General features: G+C 34.9%; 1 protein-coding gene across 1 annotated transcript in view; it reads right to left on the reverse strand.

Moving 5' to 3' along the window:
- LOC140139648 (uncharacterized) overlaps nt 1-27,798 on the reverse strand; it is a 192,328-nt gene that overhangs the window by 103,154 nt on the left and 61,376 nt on the right. The window contains 5 exon segments of the mRNA XM_072161352.1: nt 751-833; nt 2,858-3,015; nt 5,235-5,341; nt 6,114-6,297; nt 10,668-10,712. Coding sequence (XP_072017453.1) covers nt 751-833; nt 2,858-3,015; nt 5,235-5,341; nt 6,114-6,297; nt 10,668-10,712 — 577 coding nt within the window.

Consider the following 27,798-nt stretch of genomic DNA (forward strand, 5'->3'; position numbering starts at 1 on the left):
CTTCACACCAATGTTTTTCACAAAACTAGTTTTGTTTATAGGATGTTATCAATATTTTGTGTTGTTCCCTTATATCCTCAGTAATAAGCAGGCAGGAGCATACCTAGACAAATAAATACACTCAAGTATTACACAAGAGTCTTAGGCTAGGTACACAAATTACTCTATTATAGTTAAGGGACAATTGCGAATTAGACCTGCAGGTTTTCGTGGGTTGGACAATCAAACTAGAAACGAATACATAATCGGGCCGTGTTCTTTACATCATCGTCCCCTGGAATCACTGAAGAATAATTGAGATGAGAGTCACAACCTGCCATGTGAATAAGAACTTGTAAATTGCCAGTACTCGATGCTATTGTTATAATTGGTATAACTTCTAGTCCAGTTACGATCAATGTAGTCAGTGACCAAACTAATTGACCACTTGAGCTAAGCACTTGAAATTGGCCACCGCAAATTGCTGTTTGAATGCACGATCAATTTTGGGGTCAAGCTTCTCCGTCCAGTCTTTGAATTTCATTGGGTAGCAAAGCTCATTTCGTCCCAGGCAGATCTATCCGGTCTAAAACGCAACTCTCCCTAAGCAATAACACTTTACACCTATGACAGATACACCATGGTATATTGTACTCTTTTATTATATCATAATAAAGAGATTTTGGTATTGAGACTATACTGTTAAGGTTTAAGAATTTGTATTTGGAGTATTGTTTATTATCAAATTGTTGCAATATTCAAACAGCTTACCTGTAATATGGAGAAAACATCTTGGACTTTATCAATCTCCCAACTCCACCATATCCTATCACCAGCACAGATTATATTCAGATCTATGGTATCAGATAAAAATGACAACTCAGATAAAGTGACAGAATTGCAAGCTGAAATTTTATTTCCAGCTATTATCCTTTCAACATGAATATATTTGTGTATCAACACAAGAGGACACAACTCATGCTTCTGGATACCATACTGTGGCACTCAAGTCTTCCAATCTTCCTTCTTCCCAAGAACCACCAGGGACTGGAACAACTTGAAGTTTGACCCTGCTGAGGTCCCATCCCTCGACACCTTCAAATCAGCGTTGAGGGGGTCCTGCAACTAACCTCATCCTTGACCAGTTTTTACTTGCACAAGGAAGGAATAGGAAGGAAGGAAAAGGTGGGGAGGGGTGCACTAAACCATAATAGAGTACAAAGGCATGACCAACTGTTTTCAAAATACCCCAAAACAAGTTTTGGTGTTTTTGTCAAAATGACCCCTAAACAAGGATTAAGAATTTATTTCCATTTTGAATGATCCTTGTTCCTTCAATTTGTTTATTCAATAAATAACTTGAAAATTCTCCTATAGTCCGTATACCTTCCTCGAGTCAGTAAAGTAAAATCAAATTTTGAGATTTTTTCAAAAACTGTTCATTTTTGTAGGGATCTGCTAGTTGGATTCCTTGCATCATTTCCTTTCTAAAAATGTATACTTTTATAGACTTCTCATCATTACATTTCGAGAAATAATAAAAAACAATATCTAAATTACTAGTAAGGAAGTAACTGCTTATTGTCCCTATTACACATACAAAAACTCTGGGAGCTGATCCAGGCTGTGATGGTTTATTGTGGGAGGCCTACGTATAGGGTGTGTGAACTTCTTAACTGTATAAGTGTCTGATTATTGCCAAATGGTTTATATAGTGCCACTGTGTTTAGCTGTGATGTGCCCTGAGTAATTTGATTTAATTTAATTATTTAACTTTGTTTACAAGCTGAGAGTGTTTCATGAGATGGGAAACCCCCTTGTACGTGCAAGATAATGGTGTGGAAAGTCATTTTTGGAATTCCCCCAAATTATTGTAAACAAAGTCAGAGCTATGTTTGGAACTTGGAAATCCCCAGTTCATTATTGCACCATCGGAAAACCCCACAGGAAGTGATGTAATGTGAAAGGTGAATGTGTATAATTAATATTGGGAAATCCCAAGATTGCAGCAATGTTGTGAAAATGTGATTGAAGTAATGGTTTATTAATAGATGATGGGTTTTTTTCATGTTTACTGATATAAAAAAGCTGGAGGCTTTTGTTGGGACTTTACAGAATGCCGTGGGAGATTGAGAAACACCACATGTGTGTGATGGTCTTCGTGCTTCAAAAAAGAAGTACATTTTAACCAGTTTATATAGCCAATAATTGAGCTAATTTTAATACAGCAACGAAGAAGACAGCGAGCACACAAAAGTGCTCTTCCTCATCAAAGGATTAAAAGTTCTTCTGTCAAATTGCTGGAGTTTGCTGGGTTTGTAAAGGCCACGCATCTGTCAAAAAACAGCGGAGCTGTGTTAAAGAAACCTGTTCCCTGGGAAAAGAGTGATTGGTGAAAGAAACACCATTTTTGGAGAAAGCAGCGCAAGGAGATATATTTGTGGAGAAAGTAGCGCAAGGAGATATATTTGTGGAGATAGCAGCTAAAGGAGATTGGAGGAAGCATCATCATTTTCGTATGAGGATTTTATACGCAAGGATTTATAAATGCAAGTGTACTATGGACTTCGCTGATTTTCGCAGGACAAGTGAATAAGGATATGAATTACATCAGTCGTCCAGAACATTGCAAGAACTCTAGAATCACCAACAAGAAGAGCGCTGGTTAAGTACCGATAGAGTAAAACTGATTGTGTGATTTTAGTGTATATTGTTGTTATATGTACCAAGCATACGTTGTTTTCAATTAAAGACTTAGATTATGTTAGCTTAATCAAACAGTGTATTTGTGTTGTGCATTCGTGTGAGTTTGGGTAAAAGGTGATTTTGGCCTTGAGTCAAGTACGACTCGTAAAGTGTGCTGTGGCCTGTATGTTACCTGGATAGAATCCATCAGCAGTCACTTCAACATGATGCTCCTTCTCTCTCATATGGACTATTATAACTCCCAGATATTCTCTATTATCTTCATAGTTATTATCACAGAAGTAGTATACCCCTGGCTGCTGAAAAGTGTGTGATAACATCCCGCTACGACTAAAGAGACAGGGTGAAAAACAATGAATTAAGCAAATTAAAGCTTTAATAGCTGAAAATGATTGTAAAATAACTGACCCATCCAGTGAAGTAGGTAATGGACTATCAGAGATGCCAACATTAACATCCAGAAAATAGGGAGGATTCAAACAAAAAATAGGGAGGTTTTAAAAATTACATGCAACTTCAAAGGCACAAAACATGCCAGAAATAGGGAGGTTGCCAAATTTGGGTGTCAAAATGGACAAAAATGTTTACAAAAATAGGGAGCCTCCCTCTAAAATAGGGAGGGTTGGCATCTCTGGACTATGCATCCTGCATAAGAAGAAATAAACACAATGGGGAAAGATTGCTCACTACAAGAATAAACTGAATATAATTAATTAGAAATAATGAACAGTTTACCACCCAACCAAAAGGGGCATTTTTTGCAATTTTGTAAATTGATATATTACCATCATCAATATGCCCAGTAACCAACTAGACTATTGCTCAAATCCTTATACTTCCACATTCAGCTTTCTTTGCATTTTTTGCTCTTCATTTTGCTGGATATTACCCTTATTTTTGGAATTATTAATTAGGCAAAAAATGTGATGTTTGAAAAAAAATCATTAATAGTAAAAAAAGAGTAATAAAGAAGTTACGGTACTTTTATAATGCATTCATTTCTGAAACTTGAGATCCGCTTTAAGAAGGAAAAATCTGTTATTTTTTAGAGTTTGTCAAGCTGTCATAAAGGGCTGCACACCCGCAACATCTACCTTTGAAATTCCAATTCGCAGCTATTAGAGCACCTACATGTAAATCTCTTTAATATCTTCAATGTCATATGTTTCAATTGCAATTCACATGACATTCAATTAGAGCACCTAAATCTCCTTAGTATCTTCAATGTCATGCTTCAAGCAAATGAATGACACTAAATCAAATCTATAGCAATCCAATTGCAATTGACACACACTTTTAACATAAATCCCTATTTTCAGATGATGGTTTCATTTAATCCTATAATATTGTCTACTTTGGTGTACACTTAGACTGTTACCATGGAAACATAGCGATGCAATCAATTTATTTCTTAAAGTAGATTAACAATGTGTGGTGTAATTTCAAACCTGACTAAAATCATGATTTAATGTCTTTTAAGACATAAAATCATAGTAATAAAACCTTGTTCACTAATAAGACCTTGCCCTTTGAATGAAACAGTGGAGAGATATATTTAGCAGTATTAAGTTAGAAATGTGTGTGTGTATTGGTGTGTGGACAACCCATCTAACTAGCACTGTTCCTTTTAAAATTCCAATACTGTGGTCATCAAGTCTGCCTCCTACCTCAGAACATCACACAAAGACTAACTATGCCTTTAACAGCGAGTCCGAGGCGTATCCAGAAACCGGGATTGGGCACCTGGAGGTGGAGTACAAAAAGCAACTACCCCTGGGGCTGAAATGTACCCAAAATGGGCTGGATTTTACATGATTAAAAAAAAAAAACAGGGTGGGAGCACACCCTGCACACCCCTGGAGCACCCTATAAGGGAAAAGGGTTTTGCTGGCAGGGTGTGTTTGGATCAGGTCCACAGTCTGGGGGAATCTAACCAATAGGCAAAGGGTAATATATATTATGCCTGGGCAAATGTATGTTTTCCTGTGAGCATCTGTGCAAGAGATGAAATGTTTCATTTAAACCATTTTCTAAATGTCCTGGTTATGCTTAAAATGAAAAATCAACACACATGGGATTAAATCTTAATGTTTGTCAATACAACATTGTCATGCTTTCATATAACGTAAAGTAATATTGATAATGAAGAATTACCAGGCTGTGAAATCCCCATGTGCATTAAATACTTCACTCTAATGTCAGTCGTGTATTGTGTTGCATGCATCTATAAATGGAGCTTTTCAGCAGTTGATTGGAAATTAGTCCAGAAACATATTTTGTGCAGTAAACAAAATACTACAACTAATCACATCAAGCTAGATAGCGCATTTCATGAATTATTTTATTCTTTTATTTTAAATTATTTTAAATCATGCCCAGATTTTTTTATTGTTATTTTATGGCCCCATTTCTGAACATCCAGAAATACCTGGAAGAGTTAGATCTCCAAAGAACGAGTTTCTCTTGGTTTTACAGGCTATATATACATTTCATTGATTGATTGATAGATTGATGACAGAGTATTAGTATTATTAACTTGCTGTGCTCACCTTGGTGCATCAGAGGCAAAACCTCCTTTAACTGCCCTGGGAAATGGATCAGTGATGTCATGACCAGTCGCAAGCTCAACTTCTATTATTCTATGTTGCTTTTTACACTGGAATATAAATAAGACAACATGTTATAAAGTATTTGATTTTCAACAAAAATACAAGGGTTATGATGGAAGATAACTTATCCATTGAATTAATGGAATAAAACAAAATGTGATGATAAAACCTAACTTTATTTTTCAATATATAGGCCTTTAAATTACAATATCAAGGAAAAAGGAAATGTGTGCCCTAAAAAAGACCCCATAGGTGCAGGGGTCAAAAACTTAAACATGCTTGAATTTCACTCAAAAGAATATCAAATTATTTGAACTGTTGTATTAAAGGAAGTCTCCGTCCCAGTAACACAATGAAGGCAGACGACAATTGAGCACAAATAACCACAATGTCATTGCCACATGCAATTATGGCACAGGAATTTTGAATATCGCGTGTTGAGAGCCGGCTGTTTTTATTTGTTTTTATGGTCAATATGAGTTTGTTTTAAATAAAACCTTGTGATTTGTGCTTTATAATTATTTTTTTTTAACATATACATTGTAATGCATAATGTTGTGATTGCCGGAGTGTTGCTTTACGGGTCACAAAAATATAAAGTTTGTATGTGTACAGTCTGTGGTTGTGGAGTTTATGTGCCAGGTTCCCACTAGGTTTCCACTATCTGTGATGTATAGTTAGTATATAGTTAGTATAAGGTAGAACTGATAAACCAATTAAACTTGATTGTGTCAGCCGTGATCCACAACTATGTTACTGTAAAAGTCAAGTGAAGGGCATTTCTACATTGTGAAATCATTCCATTATTGATCCACATACCATGAATTTGTTCCAATGCCACCACACCCTATCTCCAGTTTTGACTGTCACAAGTCTTGGATGAAACTTGCGATCTGTGACCTGTATACCATGATGTCGAGGTGCCTCTTTGACATGGATGATACACATATGCGTCAGGCCTTGTAAGTCCCCTTCTGTTTGGAAATAGTAAAGTCCAGGATCACTGTAATAAATTAATACAGAGATAGAAAAATTTATGTTTTGTTCACCTATTTCATTTATTTAATATAAAACATCAAAAATGCAAAAAAAACTGTAGAAAATAAAAATAAAATATTGCACATGTATATTTTGATTAAAATAAATAAGGATACAAATAAAGAGAATATCACAAATGCAAAACCAATGGAATGAAAGGACAAACAGAACAAGTAACCAGTCCCTCTACACATATCCTATATATCCAGGGGAGTATGATGCACCTGCCCCTGACTAAAAGGTCTACTTTTTAAGTATAAAAATGTTAAAATGTGCCCAAGAAGGTCCAAATTACAAAGAAAAATTAAGAAAGGGATCACTTTTCCATGTCAAACTGACTGTTCAAAATAGTACCAAAAAGTCCATCTTAGGCCCTTCGCACTTGATTATTAGTTTCCTGTTAAAAAAATTTTAAAGGAGAAAATTAGAAATAAAAATAAAATAATTAATTATTTTGAGATTTTCAATTTTGGACGCGGGCGGTAAACAGGAAACTAATAATCAAGTGCGAAGGGCCTTATGGATGTAATCATTTTGGGGGAAATTCTACACCCTACCCAATTTCAAACATCTGTATGACAACAAATTTTAGAACATGTTTATAGATTCAGAATTGAGGCTGTTTGGAATGTCAACTGCAGGAGTGGATAAACCAAAATGGCTGCAACATTCAAAAAGTCCCCCATCTGCAATAGCTGCCAGGTGTCATATTTGATAGATGTATACAATTACGAATGCAGTTATCTTGTCAAACTTTATAGAGCAGCTATTACAGATAGGGCATAAACCCATACTTTCTACCACTCATTAACTTGCCGTGTTTCATTGCTTCTGTTGCCCTTCAGAAGTAAAAAAAAATCACTATAATACAATGTCAACCATTAATTTTGCTAGAGCCCTTTATCCATATGGCTATTCCAGTTGAGAGCCAAACACCCCTATGGACGACATGACCTTAATCTTCCATACAGGGGGTATAGGTTTCAAATGGAATCATCCATTCAGGTATTACCACTTGAAATTCACACCCCCTGTGTGAAATATTAAGGCCATGTCTTCCATGGGGGTGTAAGGATTTCAACTGAAATAGCCTAACAGATAAACCACTAATTTGTTATCAACTAAAAGCATATTCTTAAGCTTCCAATTTGTAGAGGAATTAACCATGCTAGTAGCCCTGTTCAGATGGTCACAGAATCCTTGATGATCCAGGTACTCAAGAATGACTAAGTCAGTACCAGATTGTGTGTCCACCCCAGGGTGTCCACACGACTTCATCTAAGGCTACAATCCTCAAGTTTTTGGATTGTCAGCTTTGGAATTTCAACAGGAAGCTGATTGTGACCTATCTAATAGTGCACTGAATTTAGAGAACAAACAATATGGATTTTTGTTTTTACTATCCCCTACTGTGTTATAGATGACAGGCAGGTCCAAAACTTTCAGCATCCTTTTGTCACAAAGTTTAAAATTCCTGCCAAGCCTGTATCATTTCAAATTTCAGGTGGGATGGCCCACTTCAATGGCTGCCATTGAGGTGTAGGAATGCGTTGAATTGGATTTGTTTATATGTGCACCTCTACTATAAGTGTGTTATGCATTATCAATACTTGTGATGATGTAGGGTCTACAGCTTGATAGACAACATCTGAAATCATGACAATGTCCAATGACAATGTCCAATCAGATTCTGTGTTTAAGAAACAGACCACATAAATAAAAAAATAAGCCATAAAAAAGGTTTGTTTCATTTCCCCGAGCGATTACAAATCCAATGCGGTATGCGGTTTCTTATTTTTTATTTTATCAATAAATCAGGTGTTGAGGGGCGTTACACCCTTGAAAACTCACCAGTTTTGGCCCATTTTGCTTTGCCAATAGCAATTTGTCTTCATTTTTTGAAAATAAAATAAAAATTGTGAAATAAAATTTTATTTTTTTAACATTTTCACCATCAGAAATCCAATGCGAGCGGGGAACAAGAGACAACCTTTTTTTCCCTCAATAAACCCAGATTATCTATAGGTTATGCTCAGTGCTCAAGAATCGCAAAATGACTTGTTCACACATGGCAGTAGATTCATCTTGAGTATAAATTTGACTTGTTCACACATGGCAGTAGATTCATCTTGAGTATAAATTTGACTTGTTCACACATGGCAGTAGATTCATCTTGAGTATAAATTTGACTTGTTCACACATGGCAGTAGATTCATCTTGAGTATAAAATGACTTGTTCACACATGGCAGTAGATTCATCTTGAGTATAAAATGACTTGTTCACACAAGGCAGTAGATTCATCTTGAGTATAAATTTGACTTGTTCACACATGGCAGTAGATTCATCTTGAGTATAAATTTGACTTGTTCACACATGGCAGTAGATTCATCTTGAGTATAAATTTGACTTGTTCACACATGGCAGTAGATTCATCTTGAGTATAAATTTGACTTGTTCACACATGGCAGTAGATTCATCTTGAGTATAAATTTGACTTGTTCACACATGGCAGTAGATTCATCTTGAGTATAAATTTGACTTGTTCACACATGGCAGTAGATTCATCTTGAGTATAAATTTGACTTGTTCACACATGGCAGTAGATTCATCTTGAGTATAAATTTGACTTGTTCACACATGGCAGTAGATTCATCTTGAGTATAAATTTGACTTGTTCACACATGGCAGTAGATTCATCTTGAGTATAAATTTGACTTGTTCACACATGGCAGTAGATTCATCTTGAGTATAAAATGACTTGTTCACACATGGCAGTAGATTCATCTTGAGTATAAATTTGGGGGAAAACTAAAGTGATTGGAACCCTCAAGAAAGTTTACACAGCAGATTTTGCCTGAGAACTGTATTGGTTAAACAAAAAGCCCTCCATTTAGACATGCTTAATGGGGATATTTACACTGAGACTACATCAAAGTATACACATTACCATTTAATTACAAGGGCTTTATTTAATATCATCTACATCAATTGACGTGTGTAAATATTGATGAAATTATAAGGTACGTCCACACAGACACCTTTTTGCTATATAAAATTTATTATAAAAGCACCTATAAAATGTATATTTTAAGTCTCTTCTACCACAGTATAGTCCAGTCAAAGTGGGTTTTGACTTACCACTAATTGCAACAGAATTTTTTTCACTCCTATGAATGTCAGAGATGTCCCCTGAACAGCATACAAAAAGTATACTAAAATAGTCATAAGGATTCAGAAAAAATATAGTTTGCCATATCTGTGATGTACGGTTCTTGAGTTATAACCGAAAAGGTCAAAGGTCAAATGTTGGGTTCAACAGAGGTCAAAAAACTAAAAATTGTCTGATTTTAACCAAAATGGTCTCAAATTGTTCTGCTTGCAAACATAATTCATTTAAAGAATATTTGCACTGTTTAGGTTGTTTAATTACATGCGTAACATCGAAAACTAGGTCGGGGTCAATAGAGTTCAATGGTCAATGACCTCTTTTACCCTGCTACCTAGGTAACGAAACATCCAAGATATGGCAAACTATTCTTATTTTGGAGTGTTTTTAAAGGACGAACACATTGAGACCATTTTCAAGGAGATCGGAGCATTTTTTTTTTTTTTTCCCACGTGGAACCCAAAATTTGACCTTTGACCTTTTTGCTTATAACTTGAGAATGGTACATCACAGATATGACAAACTATACTTTTTCTGAATCCTTAAGACTAGAGGAATGCTTTGGTATAGTTTTTAAAAGATTAAAGCAATTTTGAAATTTGACCCTGTATGACATTTTCCCCAAAAACTACCTTTCCACTAAGTATATTTTAGTATATTTTTGGTATGATGTTCAGGGACATCTCTAAAATGTATAAAAGTGAAAAAATTTCTGTTGCAATTAGTGATGGGTGACACCACTAATTTGTTTAGATTGACTGGACTAGTAATTAAGCTTCCAGTTATAATTTCAGAGCTGATGTCATCAGGCATTGAGGAACTCAAGGATTGCAGGCTTCAATGGAGTTGTGTGGACATGCACTTGGGGTTTGACTTAGGAATTGCAATTCTCAAGTACACCGATGCACAAGGATTCTATGAGTGTCTGACCATGACTATACTGGCACATACTAGGCAAACTTAATATCTTCATTTTCTTCATATCAATTTAGTATCTTCCTTCAATTGCGGTCAGTCCATGGTGCAGCATAATAAAGTTGGCCTAAGAATCAATGCTTTTCATTATGTGTGTTGAATTTTTATCCTGAAAACAGGTCAATAATAGGAAATGTACACAAGTTTGTCAATAAAGTGTGTCATATTTCATGACATTATACAGTTTACTTACTTGAACTCATGTGTATACGATCCAGATTGCCCAGGAATGGAATCACTGAAAAAAGTAAACCAAAAATATATAAATGGATATTGTGAGTATACATCAAGTAGATTTGTAATATTTAACTTATTTCCTAACCAAAATATGTGATTAGATCAGTCAGATGTGCATAAAAGTATAGTTTCTCAAGTAAAATTGAGTTTTATCTAAACATACATGATGCAACAATTTATGTTTTGCACAATTACACTGTAGTTTGTAGTCCTTTGAATACAATTTTATGGTAGGTTTTAAATTACAAATTTTTACATTTTTATTTAAAGTGTTTAAAATTTGTTGCCTTTCCTTGGAGAGCCATGTGTACTAAATTCAAGACTCTTAGAGTGACAGAACTTAAGAAGGGATAAGTGCCCTGAATGCTTTTAAGGGGTTATTGAAGTGGCTGGGGGAGGAAAGGGATGGCAACGTTTGCATAAAATAGAGGGCCCTTGTTCCAGGCACTAAAACATGTTGCTATGCCACTGGTTATACAATTCCTGAACACAAATACAAAATTGATTTTGAAATACAGGGAAAAACAATTGATGTTTTTTATTGTTTTCATGAGCATATAAACATTCATATATTTAAGAAATAAAGGGTAATGCATTATCCTTTACAAAAAATAATGTGTCCGAGGCAGTAAAACGTAAATAATGGGTGAGGCGCAGCCGAACCCATTATTTAAACGCTTTTACTGCCATGACACATTATTTGCTAAAGGATAATGCTGCACCCTTTATTTCTATTCTATTACCACAAAATAGTGCGATTTAAAGAGAAACTATCACATTTTGCCCAAATATTTCAAGTTGTTTACCTCAAGGTGGAGCGCCTACGCCAGTAGCCAAAGCGTAAGTGATAGCGATTATTGCAGAACGCGTAACCAAGCGTAATGCTTTATGCGTGCAATGCGTAATAACGCTAATATACTGCATCGCGCTTTGCTGTGTGCTGTGATGCGAGAAGAACATAAAGTTTGTTGCCCTGGCCACTTTATTGCTAATTAATGGTCTTTCACGTGACGCGTTTCAACAAATCACAGTGCGCGATTTTGAATAATGGGTCATGGGGGTAATAGAATAGAAGATAAAAGCTATTTTGAAAGTTTTCCATCATATAAACTAATATTAAATGGTTAAGAATAGGTATATTAAATTGGGAAAAACAGAAAATTGAGTTCACTCAAAAAATCTCTTTTGTCTTGATAGCATCCTGAGATAGCATCACATTTTTGCTGCTGTAAAACTACATTATTAGGTATTTAAATCTAGGCAAAACTGCCAAGGAATCAGATTCATAAATTTAAATACCCCTAAATAAGCTGGGAATGTCCCTCTTAAATTAAGTCTCTGACTGGTTATTGGATAATTTCAAAAATAAATTTCCCATGAAATTATACTATATGTGACATGATCAAGGGGAATGAGTCACATGTCGGCCCTGGTCGAAAATGAGTTTTACAAATGTTTTTCAAGAGGACATTTAAAGCTTTCAGAAACTGAAAACCCCATGTTGATACGACTTTTCTTTGTGAAGTTACATCAATTTATCAATCGCTGAAAACAATATAAAACAAAAGAAATTTAACACTTTCTTTGCCAGTATCTCAAAATCAATATTAGCGACATCCGACTCATTTCCCTTGATCGTGTCACATATAACTGTTCTACAAAACAATTTATTTTAATGTTTAATGTGGCTATTATGTGACTTGCAGGACAATAACATTTTGAAGCCATTCAACATAAGTGACAGTACACCCATTAAGCAAAATGAATCAAAAATCAATTTTGAGTTATAACAAAAACCAAGGACACAATCTTTTCTATTTTTTCATTTTCAGAAAAATTACAATAATCATATCTCAGAAACAGTCATTTCATTATTGATATTAAAAAACTGGAAATTAATTTTGCTTGGCAGACAACTCCTTTTTGCTTGATAATGTCAGAAATTAATTTTGTGTCTTGCTGCCAGAAATGAGCCATGAAACAAATTATGTGCAAAATCATATTGTATATTACCATGCATCTATATAATTCTTGAAGGCGTAGATTGATGACTTCAAGTCAATAACTATATCTTAAAACCTGACCTCAAGTATTGGAGTACAAGTTTTTGTTCCAAACACATTCAGAGGTCATTCTATATGAGTATACATACATATTGGGGTTAAAGAACTATGTGCTGACAGATGAGGTTGTTGAGATTCTAGTGTAGGCGGATGAAAATATCACTTCTCTGCATCCATTAAGAAGTGCAAATTTCAAGTGCTTCAGGGAATATAGGGAAGCATTTAAACAATCCAGATTATTCAAGATTACTTCTAGGAATTGCATGCTGTGCTAGATTGTAATACTCAGAGGAAATTGTTTATGAAATATTGGCCTATAGATTAGAGATTATAGCACGAACTGTATTGACTGGAAAGAAAATTCACCCCCGATATAGAGCAGGGTCAGAGGAAAGCATGACTGAGCAGTGCTTGAATTCAAGTATTGCCAAACAAGAGGAATGTTACAGGTTCTATAATGGAGATCCCAAGGCTTGATATAAGGGGTGTCATTTCCATCCCATGTGCATGATTTTTCTCTGGAGGGGGAAATGCCCCTAAACTGTCATTTTGATATATGAGTGGCCTTAATTTAAGGGCAGAGTAATGGGAGAGAACATGAACCTTTTCGAGCTTCATTATTTCTGAATTGTATGTCCAAAGTATATAAAACTATACATTTTTGGAAAGGAAATGAGTCAAGGAATCCCACGGTGACGTCAGATTTGTTCAAAAATCTCAAGTTTTTGAAAAAATCACAAAATTCACTTTTTACCCCAATTTTTTGTGACAACTTAGAAAAAAATCCGCTCGAGTAAAAAAAAATTCAGTTAGCTTTTCATGAAGAAGAGACATGAACTTAGGGAAGGTTTTTTTTTTTTTTTAAATTTTTTTTTTTTTTCTAAATATTGAAAAAACATGTGAAAAAGTAAGCCATTTTGTCACTCTATTAAGCTACAAATTGCACATAATGGTGTATATTTTTGTTTAAAACAAATATTTTGAAAAAATGAAAAAACATGCATATTTTTCGAGTTATCTTGTCACAAAAATTGCGCAATATTGTCAAAAGTGAACTCTGAGAAATTGACGTTTTAGTAACAAAAAATTATGCATAAAACGTCCTTAAATTTTAAAACGGTAAGACTTTCACACTTGTAAAAGCTGTATCTGGTGCATGGTCTAAATATGCATCTTTTTGCACCAATGAATCTATAATCTCTGCTTTCAGTGCGCCAAAATTCAAAATAATTAAAAAATCTAAGTGGCATTTTGACTTTGAATTTTTGTTTTGTTTACACCACATTTGCTGGCGTTAACAACATACCGAATGCGCCTTGACTGCGTTGGACATACGCGCAGAGTTGCACCGCATCATCCCCCCGATATTTTTCATTGTTGATGAGGTTTTGGTATCACATAATAGATACTATTTTTCTCATTGCTATCCTGAATTTTGACGCTCCAAATCGATGTATTTCCGGAGAAATCATGCAGCACAGCGGCCTTTAGAGGCTACCACTATGTAAATACTAAAAATTACTTCGGATTTCTGGGAATTATGAACAAATCATCAGTCTCCTCAACAGCTACTAAGTGCTGAGGAGACTTGCGACAGTATATAATTTTTAAAAATTCCACCGTTGTCTATGCCGCCTCTGTGGCGCAATAGATTAGCGCGTTATGTTTTTACCCGAGAGATACCCGGTTCAAAACCCGGTAGTGGAATGGGGTTTTATTTTTTTATTTTTTTTATTTTACAAATTCGGCTAAAATACATCAAAAAGCAAAGTAAAATTACGCCATACATACAAAATGAAACAAAAATAAAATAGACCCAATGGGCTAGCCAGGAAGAGTCAGAAGCATCAAGACACTGTCACCAAAAGGTGTGACTCCTCCAACCCATTGGGGCAATTACATAAAAGATATACTATTGCACTGTTTAAACACATTGTGTGTACATCCACATCACAAGGATGCACCCGCCAGCCATCACACGTGTCTCCCCCACCTACCAGCCAGGAACAAAAACCAGACCCATGCCACGTGGAGGCCACTCCAAATCATCCCCAAGCCACATTGCCTACATGAAGGAATACAGAAAACATTCCCAAACCAGGCAACCCGGGGACGACCCCAAGCGACCGGGACCCGGGATGAGTCCAGCATCTACCCAAGGCCAACAAATGAAAAGAGACACATGCAGCAGCCGACAAGCCCACCCTCCCGATATGGATGTACACATTATTACATTATTACAAGATGGAAATCTGCTCAGTGACCCCTACCTATCAGACACATGGATTTACCCCCCCTCTTCCCGGCCCACCTGAACCCAACCAACCCACCCAGCAACACCCCACTCCCACCCACCAGACCAACACAGGCCATGAAGACGGATAAAGTAGGTCACTGAGCAGAAAACCGAGACAACAAAATGTAAGAGTCCTGCTCTTCAGTACTATTATTTACTAAATAAGTTTTCAAATGTTTTTTAAAAGACTTTGTGCCCATGTACAAGATAAAATGATCCTTAACAGAATTTGGCAAACCAGCCCACAGGCGAGGGAAATTTATAGCAATGGTAAATTTGAAACTGTCAGTTTTGGATGTGATATTATGATTAAAAACTAAGTTTTCTGAGTGACGTGGGTTTACAGACCAATTGCTGAAACCAAAAGCGTTACAATTTAATATACAAGTACAGGCAAAACAGATAGACAAATATTTCCTTCTGCTGTTAAGGTCCATGATGTTGAGTTGTTTGAGACTCTCCATTTTAACCCAAACTTTTTTATATTCATTTGAAATGTACATGTTGCAAGGGGAAATATATTTTGTTTCCTTTTTTTTTTGAAACGGTACGAAAAAGAGTTAAAAACAAATATTTTCCGTTCAATGCGGGCCGGGCATTGCAACATTGTCGTCAGGTCTTGTTGCTTGCCTGCCCAGAATGCAATTCATGCATACCAAGGTATGGGATTGCAAATTTGGCTATTTATTCACATTTATGCTGAAAATGCTCTCATTTTTTCACAAAGCAGCATAAAGGGGCCGATATTTGATATTATTATGTAATTTTAAAGACAATCCATATCCAAAACTAATAGGGTTACCCCCCTTTAATGTCTTCATTAGGTAATTAGTTTGTCTTCAATAGATTCCTTTATGTGGTGCTATCTTCAGTAGATAGCATTTAATGTCTTCATTAGGTAATTAGTTTGTCTTCAATATATTCCATTCTGTGGTGCTATCTTCAGTAGATAGCATTTGATGTCTTCATTAGGTAATTAGTTTGTCTTCAATATATTCCATTCTGTGGTGCTATCTTCAGTAGATAGCATTTGATGTCTTCATTAGGTAATTAGTTTGTCTTCAATAGATTCCTTTATGTGGTGCTATCTTCAGTAGATAGCATTTAATGTCTTCATTAGGTAATTAGTTTGTCTTCAATATATTCCATTCTGTGGTGCTATCTTCAGTAGATAGCATTTGATGTCTTCATTAGGTAATTAGTTTGTCTTCAATATATTCCATTCTGTGGTGCTATCTTCAGTAGATAGCATTTGATGTCTTCATTAGGTAATTAGTTTGTCTTCAATATATTCCATTCTGTGGTGCTATCTTCAGTAGATAGCATTTGATGATGTAATTTACAATGCTACAATATTGTCTTCAGCAATGCAAGTGGATAGCAATCTATAGGGTCCACAACTTATAAGTTCCCCCTAATACTTATTAAAATAAGTCGAAAAATATTTTACGAAATGTAAATATATAAAAAGGTATGTATAGCCCTGTTTGTTTTACACATGTGAACCAATTTATAGCATCACACATCAGTTAATTGTGTACGAAAAGAGGCCATTTTAAAAGTTGCACCTGAGTCCATAGCAGTCAGGTCTTCTTTAACAAACACATGAATAGACCTGGCCTACTGCATTGTTTGAGAGTTGATTCCTATGGACTCAGATGCAACTTTTCACACTGTTTAAAGTGGTTTCTTTTTTTACATAATGAACCATTGTGACTGAACACATGACGTGTGAGGCTATAATTTGGTCCATATGTGTAAAACAAATAAGGCTACCCAAACATTTTTATACCTATGCATTTCGTCAAATATTTTGCCACTTGTATTCAAAAAAGTATTCAGGGGGAACTTATAGTTGTGGACCCTATATTTATGCTGCAATCTGTATAGCACGTTATGTATTGAACATAAATTTCATGACAGGCTTCAACAGATAGCATTGTATATCTTCAGCAGGAAGTAGATGCTATCATGTGATGCAAAAGTTATGCTTTAATTTCAGGGAGTGAATTAGTAAATAGTTCTAGTACAAGATACTTGCTGTAAGTGTAAGCCACATATGGGTTATTCTGTTTGAAAATCACACTCCATTGAATTGAGTTGACAAGATTTTGGAATTCCAACCAAATCAACAGTTTATATTATTCCAGATATTTTCATCCATAAAATTGGAAAGGTTGTGGATGATTTTAGATTTCCTGACAAAATTGTATTATTTTAAGCTAAATTGTGCAAAATTCAATTGGATTTTTACAAAGGTAAAAAATTTTAAACTGTAATTTAACATAAAACTAGCAAATGTCCAGCTGGATTGAACATAAGGTGCAACTGGAATTGAGATGGCAGTGAAATCTTCCACAGGGGGTGTGTGGATTTTAATTGGAATGGCCAATGACTGGTGCCATTTAGAGTGATGACGATATGAACCAAATCTGCCTCCAAACACTGTCAGGGTCTCAATTGATCACAAATTGATAACACTATTACGTACATGGTATGACCTCATCCCCATCGGGCTACTTAGTTAGAGTGAGTTAATTGCCATACTTGCCTTATACAAAAAGAAGCAGTCTTAAAGGTCAAACAAATTGCAATCTTTACTTAAACATTGACCTATATGATCTCATCTCTGAAGCCAAAGTTCAATTACATCCAATCAACAAACATAGCTACAAAGATTAACCTCAAGTTGTAGAGTACAATTTTTGTCCCCATTACACTGAAAGGTCATTCCATGCAAATTGAAGCCTATAGGGGTTAAAGAACTGTGTACTGACAGCTGAGCATGTTCACCCTATAGTGAATCCTGCTGCTCAACCTGATGCAATCTTTCAGAGTAAATAAAGTCATCTTTCCAGTAGGCAGATTGTACCACTTGATATCAACTACCTCCTGCACTTATTCTTGATAACCATGTTAACATATATGGTCGAATCCAACGAAAACCGAAAACCGCTTGTTCAGGGCCGTAACTCAAAAGTATTACACACTTGGCTTTCGTTTTAGTATTGTTCTTATTCGCCTCGATCATACACTTCATGCCATATATACATGTAATAAGACCTGTAAAACTGATACACAAGGACCAAAAACTTGCTATTTGAACCTATTTAAAAAAAATATTTCTTAAAGTATTTTTTACAAACATCTACATCAGTTTTGAAAAGCAGTCGTTAGATTAATTTTACATTGATTGCCTGTTCAATTTTTCATTTGTACATAATTATTTGTGGAGTTTTTGTTATAATCTTTTGAGTGGTATTTTTTACGTTACCTATGAATACAATTTTTCGCAGCACTTCTAATGCATAAAAAATGGAAATCACTAATTAATGTGCGATCCATAGAAGTTACATCAATTTATCAATCATTGGAAACAATATATAACAAAAGAATTTTAACACTTTCTTTGCCAATATCTCAGCGACTTTTGACTCGTTTCCCTTGATTGTGTCACATATAGTTTCTTTTTTTTCTTCTGACAGCAGACTTTGATATATATATAAAGATAAACATAGTACTGCCACTTACTCAGTGGAAATTAAACAATTAATAAAGAATTTTTATTAATCAATTATCCAGTGTAGAGACTTCACCATAGTTTTTTCTACAACTTATTAAAATCCAAATTACATGTTGATTGATGTCAGATAAATTTAATTTCTTGTTTCTTATTTTTGTTGGTTTGCCTGTTTATTTAAATATATACAGAAGGCCAAAAAAATGTCTCAAAGTCCTTGGCAGTTTAAAAAAATGAATACAGAATGTTTTTGGGTTTTTTTTCAGTTTTTTTAAAGATTTTTTTAAAACTTTATTTTGAATTAAGGGCTGGGGTATGAATGTTTGGACAGTATTTATTGTGGGACATTAGAGCACATCAGACATATCGAATTGCATTCTGAATACTAAGAATGTCCTTCTGATATCAAATAATTTTGATTTTTGGAAATTCGCGATGTAATACACATTTTATGGCAAATGATTAAAAATTGATATTTTTGATATTTAACAGTACTCGAAGAAAACTTTATAAATCTGATGATTTATACTTAAAGTGTATGTAGGTGGGATGAAAAGCTGACGATCGATTGAAAATTTTGACCTTTCATATTGAAGATATGGATTTTTTTTCCAAAACACCAAAAAAAATTAGGTTTTTTGGGAAAAAAAAAAAAAAATCCATATCTTCAATATGAAGGGTCAAAATTTTCAATTGATCGTCAGCTTTTGCTCCCAGCTACATACACTTTGAGAATATATCATTGATATATCAAAAATGTGAAAAATATCAAATTTTAATAATGTCATAAAATTTGTATATCGTGAATTTCAAAAAATGAAAATTATTTGATATCAGAAAGACATTCTTCGTATTCAGAATGCAATTCTATATGTCGATGTGCTCTCATGTCCCACAAAAAATACTGTCGAAATGCTCAAAACGCTCATTCCAGATCCCTTAAGATGTCATTTGAAAGAGTTCAAAAGTACATTGTGGTTAATTTACACAATTGAATACAAATATCAATTGTTATACCTATAATCGAATCAAGTAATTTTCTTCCAAATACATTTCAGAATTTTATAATTTTACGGCAACTATAAAAAAAATGGAAATAAAAAATGAATTTGCCACTTCAGCTGAAATGGATGCGCTAATAAAAACAAATGTGCGCGGGCGCTTTGAGGCATTTTTGTTTTTGTTTGGTCCAAGCAGACGTAGAAGCCAATTAACAGCATTTTCAAACCTTTTGTTCACCAACATCTGCCCTATAATGGAAGCTTTAAATTCACACCCAACTTCCAAGGTAAATTCCAAGGAAAATTGATTAAACTATAATCAAAAGTAGCACAGTATCTTAATATTTTCTTTATATTTGACCAATTATATTTGCCTAAATCTCAAATTGAGATTAATCTACCCTTGCTTCTAAACTCTTCATATAGATATCAAAAAGGGTTACATGTTACAGCTTGACCTGAATTAAGTAAGACCTTAGGGCAGATAGGCCTAGATAGTAGCATTTGATATGCACTTTTATCTATCGACCACAGATTTGGGGGAATCAGTATGAGCATCAATGGTAATTGTATCAGAATGTCACAAGGTAAGGTGTGCTTAAACCTGACATGGAATTCATTATTGGTAAAAACAGGTACATATAAATGCTGCCTCTTGCACAAGTTGTATATATTATGATGCACCTGGACATGCAACTTAAAACCAGCTATGGTAAATCACAGAGATTTATTGATTGCCCTACACTGTGACCAAACCTCAGGGCTGTCATCTTTACAGTGTTCTACCAGACCCACAAGACTGACTTCACAGAAAGTTCACAGACAGCGGCCTAAATCATTCCATAAAACACTGCAAGAATTCACAGTTTGAGATCAGCGCAGGCACTTAGTTTTGTATGTGTAGATAGGCCGGCCAATTGGCAGTAAGCTAAATACAAGAGGTAATCATACTTGATCATCCTACCAAATTAAAAGTTCATAAATTATTGTGGGTAAGCTTTTGCTTTGGCCCGGACAGCCACAGGGAGACCAGACACCTTCGCCATAACGTAAGCCCCATACAACACATTATTGTAGGGCTGAAAAGTACCAGATAGACATGGGTATAAAACGTTTTAATAATTAAGACATGTACGTTGCCATGGAAACATATATAATTTTGAATGTATGTAATGTTGTATGTTCATGTATTAAAGGTCCCCTGAAGATGAAAACTTTTCCAAATATTAAGTTTTTTCTTAATATCTCAAAAACAGTTTTGATGGAGTTGGGCCCTTCTTCCACTCAGGTATTTAATTATTACCTTATACAAACATTGAGATATTATACTGAAAACACCAAAGGTCTGGAATACTTGGTTCTAAAGTTCTGAAGTTTGTGATGTCCATTTTCTTATGTATTTTGTTTGTACTCCATAATTTTGACTTTATCTCAATTTAAAAATTGCCGCCTTTGGCCTCCATGGACCAGATCATTTCACATTAAAGAATTGACAAAATATTTTGCAGAAATGTTTGCTAAAAATATTTTACAATAACATTTTGACAACATTTTGAAAATGTTGTTCTAGTGTTTTATCACATAATATGTCTTACAAACATTCATGACCTTTATAAAACCCAATATTTAAATGTTATTAAAATGTTTTGAATAAAACCAAAATGTGTTTATAACACATTTATAAAGTTTTAAAAACATCATTGTATTTGCTGGGTTGTCTCCCAAAGACCAACCAATTTAAAAACATCTTTGTATTTGCTGGGTTGTCTCCCAAAGACCAACCAATTTAAAAACATCTTTGTATTTGCTGGGTTGTCTCCCAAACACCAACCAATTTAAAAACATCTTTGTATTTGCTGGGTTGTCTCCCAAAGACCAACCAATTTAAAAACATCTTTGTATTTGCTGGGTTGTCTCCCAAAGACCAACCAATTTAAAAACATCTTTGTATTTGCTGGGTTGTCTCCCAAAGACCAACCAATTTAATAACATCTTTGTATTTGCTGGATTGTCTCCCAAAGACCAACCAATTTAATAACATCTTTGTATTTGCTGGATTGTCTCCCAAAGACCAACCAATTTAAAAACATCTTTGTATTTGCTTGGTTGTCTCCCAAAGACAAACCAATTTAAAAACATCTTTGTATTTGCTGGATTGTCTCCCAAAGACCAACCAATTTAAAAACATCTTTGTATTTGCTGGGTTGTCTCCCAAAGACCAACCAATTTAAAAACATCTTTGTATTTGCTGGGTTGTCTCCCAAACACCAACCAATTTAAAAACATCTTTGTATTTGCTGGGTTGTCTCCCAAAGACCAACCAATTTAAAAACATCTTTGTATTTGCTGGGTTGTCTCCCAAAGACCAACCAATTTAAAAACATCTTTGTATTTGCTGGGTTGTCTCCCAAAGACCAACCAATTTAATAACATCTTTGTATTTGCTGGATTGTCTCCCAAAGACCAACCAATTTAATAACATCTTTGTATTTGCTGGATTGTCTCCCAAAGACCAACCAATTTAAAAACATCTTTGTATTTGCTGGGTTGTCTCCCAAAGACCAACCAATTTCAAAACATCTTTGTATTTGCTGGGTTGTCTCCCAAGGTATAGCAAGCAGCTACTAGACTCACCATGCATTCTTTGACATTTCAACACTTTTATCTGATGCACTACTTTAGCACTGCATATACTTAATGTCATTTCACCAAAACGTTTATGTGCATTTCCCAGCCACTGATTTCTTATGAATAGCATTCAACAATGAACTTGTTACACTAGCTGAGCTTGACTTACTTCTCTTTCAGGTATTTATTATATAGAACACAAATAATGACAATATCATGTAAATTCTCAACTGTTAAAAATGTACGGATATTATCTGTAATCACTAATCTCTCTGAACCCAATGAATCTATCTATGGCAAATTAAGAAGCAAAGTGGATTAGCCAATTGGCTTGAGCAAGTATTTGGTAAATAAGCATTCATGGTTCACACAGTAATGGAATAAATGGTCTCTGTCTGCAGCCTATGGGACCTGTATGATAACCATTAATGTGCTATAATCACTCCTAATTCCAAAATAAAAACTATACTATTAAAAACAAAATAGCTTTTACATCCAATATAGTACAAGATTCAATTCTGAAAACTCAATTGTGAACTTCCTGATAGGGCTATGTGGATCTGGAAACTACAATGATGGACAAAATAGGTTGGAATAAAAAATAGAATGTTCCTCTTATAATGGTCATATTTTCATTATTTTTAGAGTGATGATATTATGTTTTCTTAAGTGTCATAGTCTAAACATTATCCTCAACCCCAATAACTCCCTCCTAGGGTAGCGCTAGGTTGCTTTTTGGGGTCCCGGACCCACCAAAATAGAGTTCGGACCCCCTGTTTTTAAATTTATTGCAAGTTCAGGGGTTCCGGCAGACCCCCAGTTTTTCAACCTAGCGCTACTGCAGACATACTATTTATGCTGCATTTGTGCAACTCGGACTCACCAAACTCTCCTCCGGACCCCCTACTTTTTAATTTTCTGCAAGTTCGGGGGTCCCTGCGGACACCAGAGTTTTAACTTCTAGCGCTACCCCTGACTCCCTCTGCCCCACCAATCAATGTTAGGTACTACTGAGCACATATGAACAAAATGTCAGGATTCAACATTGATCGGGGGAACTTGCAATACCGTAATAATTTCATTCCAACCCTTTTGTCCAGGGTTGTAGGCCAAAGTGGTTCTTTTGCATTACAACCAAGTCTGTTCTACTCTTTCACTCTATGATGTATGGAGGAGCCTGACATCTTGTGGTCTGTTTTATGAGGTATGGAGCAGCCTGACATCTTGTGGTCTGTTTTATGAGGTATGGAGGAGCCTGACATCTTGTGGTCTGTTCTACTCTCTCCCTGTACGAGGTATGGAGGAGCCTGACATCTTGTGGTCTGTTTTTTGAAAAGTGTAGGGTTGATTGTTGAACAAGGCTTATAGCTCTGTTTGGATTTATGATTTGCATTCATTTTACAAAGAAATTCAAGTAAGAAACTAGCACTTTGTTCCATCATAATTTTCCTGTCAAACATGACTTCAGTTTCTTTTACATGTTACGATGTAGCAATCATGCAAAGTATTTTTCAAATTTGGTTTATAAATTTGTTGATTGTTGTTTAAGCCTTTATTTCCTTTGTTAGGATTGGCACACTTGTTTAGGCCTTGTTTATAACATCAAAATTAAAGTCTGCCTAATTGTGAAGATCCCTTGACCAAGTCATTAAGACACAAGTTTGGCAAACCTGAGGTCCTGTGTTTATTTCCTGGGCATGATACATGTAGTTACAAAAAACTGCTGAAACCTTTGAATTTGGTTACTTGCTGTAGCCAAAGCCTCCATGTTCCTTGTGAAATAATACTAAACTGTCCTGAATTTTGTTACCAACAATATGGCTAAGAATAGACAACTTGGTGTAATTAGGTCAGAAAAGCAATAGCCCATATTTATTATAGCACAATTTTTATTACCTTTTCAAGATAGCCAAACAGTTTTTTTTTAATTGTTTTGAAAATATTATTAGAATATTTGATATCCTTTATATAATGTGACATTTAAATGTTTTCTGGCTACCTTTGTGCACCTGTTAGAGAATGTTACAACTACGGTTTTTTTGTGTGTGTTTGCTGGGGAACTATGTATTCTGAAAATATAAATTCAAATTGTTTTTGTTCAAGCAATACTTCTTTTCACAAAGCAAGTATCATGCCTAGAATGTTACTAATCTATGTAATAATGGCTGTATATTTGCCAGCGGCATATCATACTAGATATCGTATAATTGGGTTCTGGTTTTAAACGAAGCCATGCACTTGTTACCTCGGGAGTATTTAATCTAGTTTGCACATTGAGAAGCAGGTGAAATCCACAAGACATTTTCTTGACATTATAAGCCAATATAGCCTCATTGCTAAAGACATTGTTCAATACCTTCTATTCAACCACCATTGCTCAAAAGCTGTGGTGTATGAGTTTTGATATCCAACATATTCAAAGGTCGTTCTATGAGTGTACATGTATATTGGGGTTAAAGAACTGTGTACTGACAGATGAGTGTTTTTGCAATGATAGTGTGATGAGCAAATGAGATTTTCAATGACCTGCAAGGCAACCTAGATTTATTCTCATGTAATTCATGACCCCTTAGAAAAACAGGTAACATAGTTTGCCCTTTCTATGTTTTGATAGATGTTACTAACTGTGAATCAGTTGATTGGAGGGTTGTGAACAATCTAAACACTTTGGAACCAAGGAATATACAGAGGGATGTAGGCCTGAGAGATATTCTGAGGTACAAAGCAACATGTTTAGAATTTCCACAATGCCAAACAAATGGTGCAAAGTTATTTATTTATTCATAAGTGTCACTGTTCAAATACTTGTTAACAATTATTAATAGTAATGGTAGTGGTGGTTGTAGTATAGTAATTGTTACTTTTATCAATTCTATAATTAGTAATATTTTGTCCACTGCTAAAATATTTCATTTTGTGTAAATTATTACCATAAATTCTATCATGTGAAATCACTGTAACTTATCATTTTGATCATAAGTTGTATTCATGTGAAGATATGATAATGTGAATAAATCTAATGTTAACTGAACTAAATATCATGGGAAAATGGGGGTCAACAAATTTGAGCTTAAGAAAACAGTGAAAGGGTTGACACACTTTAACAGTTGTTAACATAAATAAATTATAACTATATTGGTGCATTTATGAACAGTCCCAAATTCAAAAAGTCCATTTGTGGGAATATCATGTGTGGTGTCACATTAGGGAATTAGGGTGGTTTGAAAAAGTGTCTCCTACCTTCACTTACCAAAAATAGTTTCCATTATGCTATTCACCTACATTTTTGACTGCTGCATTAAAAGAAATTCATATGCAAACTTTGCCTTGCGCAATGATGCGCTTGGAATTGCCCATTTTACAATTTTGATGAAAAGTTCTCCACATTCATCGCAGCTTGACATCAATTTTCCCATCCCTACCGTTGTGTTCCTCTCAGGTTCCAAAACGGAGGGAGCACTGTAAATTTATGTTATTTACATTTCAGTGGTTTAAAAAACAAAAAAAATATCAGGTCTTCAAGTGTTGAAATTTTGGTAATTGGGGGATTCAACCCTCTACTCTTAATTGATAATGTATTTTCGTTGTGAGAGTTCTATGTAATAATTGACATTCAACCTTGCTTCTTTCAGCTCACCTGAGGAAATCGTTGCTTAGATGCAAAGTCAGAGTTTGGCCCTTTTAAGGATCATTTTTTTCAGAATGTATCCAAGCTCTTGTTAAAAGGTTGGTATCCCCAATATAATCTTCAATGAATTAAGAAGCAGCACTGAATGTAATGAATTATTTGGACAGACACATTTTCTGACTGACTGTTTAGTCAACATGTCTTAATCTAAAGACTTTGCCACCTGTCTCACTATCGGGCTATTCAAGCTAAAATCCATACACCCCCTATGGAAGACATGACCTGATATACTACTGTGTGAGAGATTAAATTCATGTCTTCCATAGGGGGTGTAAGGACTTCAACTGGCAAAGCCCATTACTTACTCCTGTTTGATGACAAGTTTCTACACATCCAGCATTTTCATGTGCAGTGCAGAATTGTTTTTTTAATTTGGGCAATTTATATTGCTATCTTCATTAGATAGCATTTGACATTGCTATCTTCAGTAGATAGCATTTGACATTGCTATCTTCAGTAGATAGCATTTGACATTGCTATCTTCAGTTGATAGGATTTGACATTGCTATCTTCAGTAGATAGCATTTGCCATTGTTATCTTCAGTAGATAGCATTTGACATTGCTATCTTCAGTAGATAACATTTGCCATTGCTATCATCAGTAGATAGCATTTGACATTGCTATCTTCAGTAGATAGCATTTGACATTGCTATCTTCAGTAGATAGCATTTGACATTGCTATCTTCAGTAGATAGCATTTGACATTGCTATATTTAGTATAAATTATAACATTTGACATTGCTATCTTCAGTAGATAGCATTTGCCATTGCTATCTTCAGTAGATAGCATTTGACATTGCTATCTTCAGTAGATAGCATTTGCCATTGCTATCTTCAGTAGATAGCATTTGACATTGCTATCTTCAGTAGATAGCATTTGACATTGCTATCTTCAGTAGATAGCATTTGCCATTGCTATCTTCTGTAGATAGCATTTGACATTGCTATCTTCAGTAGATAGCATTTGCCATTGCTATCTTCAGTAGATAGCATTTGACATTGCTATCTTCAGTAGATAGCATTTGCCATTGCTATCTTCAGTAGATAGCATTTGACATTGCTATCTTCAGTAGATAGCATTTGACATTGCTATCTTCTGTAGATAGCATTTGACATTGCTATCTTCAGTAGATAGCATTTGACATTGCTATCATCAGTAGATAGCATTTGACACTGCTATCTTCAGTAGATAGCATTTGACATTGCTATCTTCGGTAGATAGCATTTGACATTGCTATCTTCGGTAGATAGCATTTGACATTGCTATATTTAGTATAAATTATAACATTTGACATTGCTATCTTCAGTAGATAGCATTTGACACTGCTATCTTCAGTAGATAGCATTTGACATTGCTATCTTCAGTAGATAGCATTTGCCATCACTATCTTCATTACATAGCATCTGATATTGATTTGATATGCTTAGTCAACATGTTTTGTGAAGACATGTTAACAAAGTAGCCAGTCAGAAAATGCACCAGAACATCCTCAAATTTATCTGAATTCAGATTAGTGATTTTTTTGAAAACAAGCGTACATACGCTAGTTAAGCAGACAAATGAAAGCAATTTGATAAAGACAAAATGTCATACAATAAAAGTATTCATATACTTTTATTACTTCTACAATTTTGTTATCATGTGAGCAAGACTGTTGAATTCAGCATAGTATGGCGCTAGCAGTAGGATAGCAATTTACACTTTCAGAGCAGGATATTTACATGTTTTAGGCAATAGATATGATTTATTGTGATCAAATCGGCCTATATAAGTCCATTGATACTATCTCATTTCTTGATGTCCAAGCATCTCCCTCATGGCCTTGTTTAGTTAGCAATACTTCACGGCTGTCTATCATCTTGTTTTCCTGGGGGCAGGTCAGTCAGCAA

Source organism: Amphiura filiformis, chromosome 18 (genome assembly GCF_039555335.1).
Source record: "Amphiura filiformis chromosome 18, Afil_fr2py, whole genome shotgun sequence".
NCBI lineage: Eukaryota > Metazoa > Echinodermata > Ophiuroidea > Amphilepidida > Amphiuridae > Amphiura > Amphiura filiformis.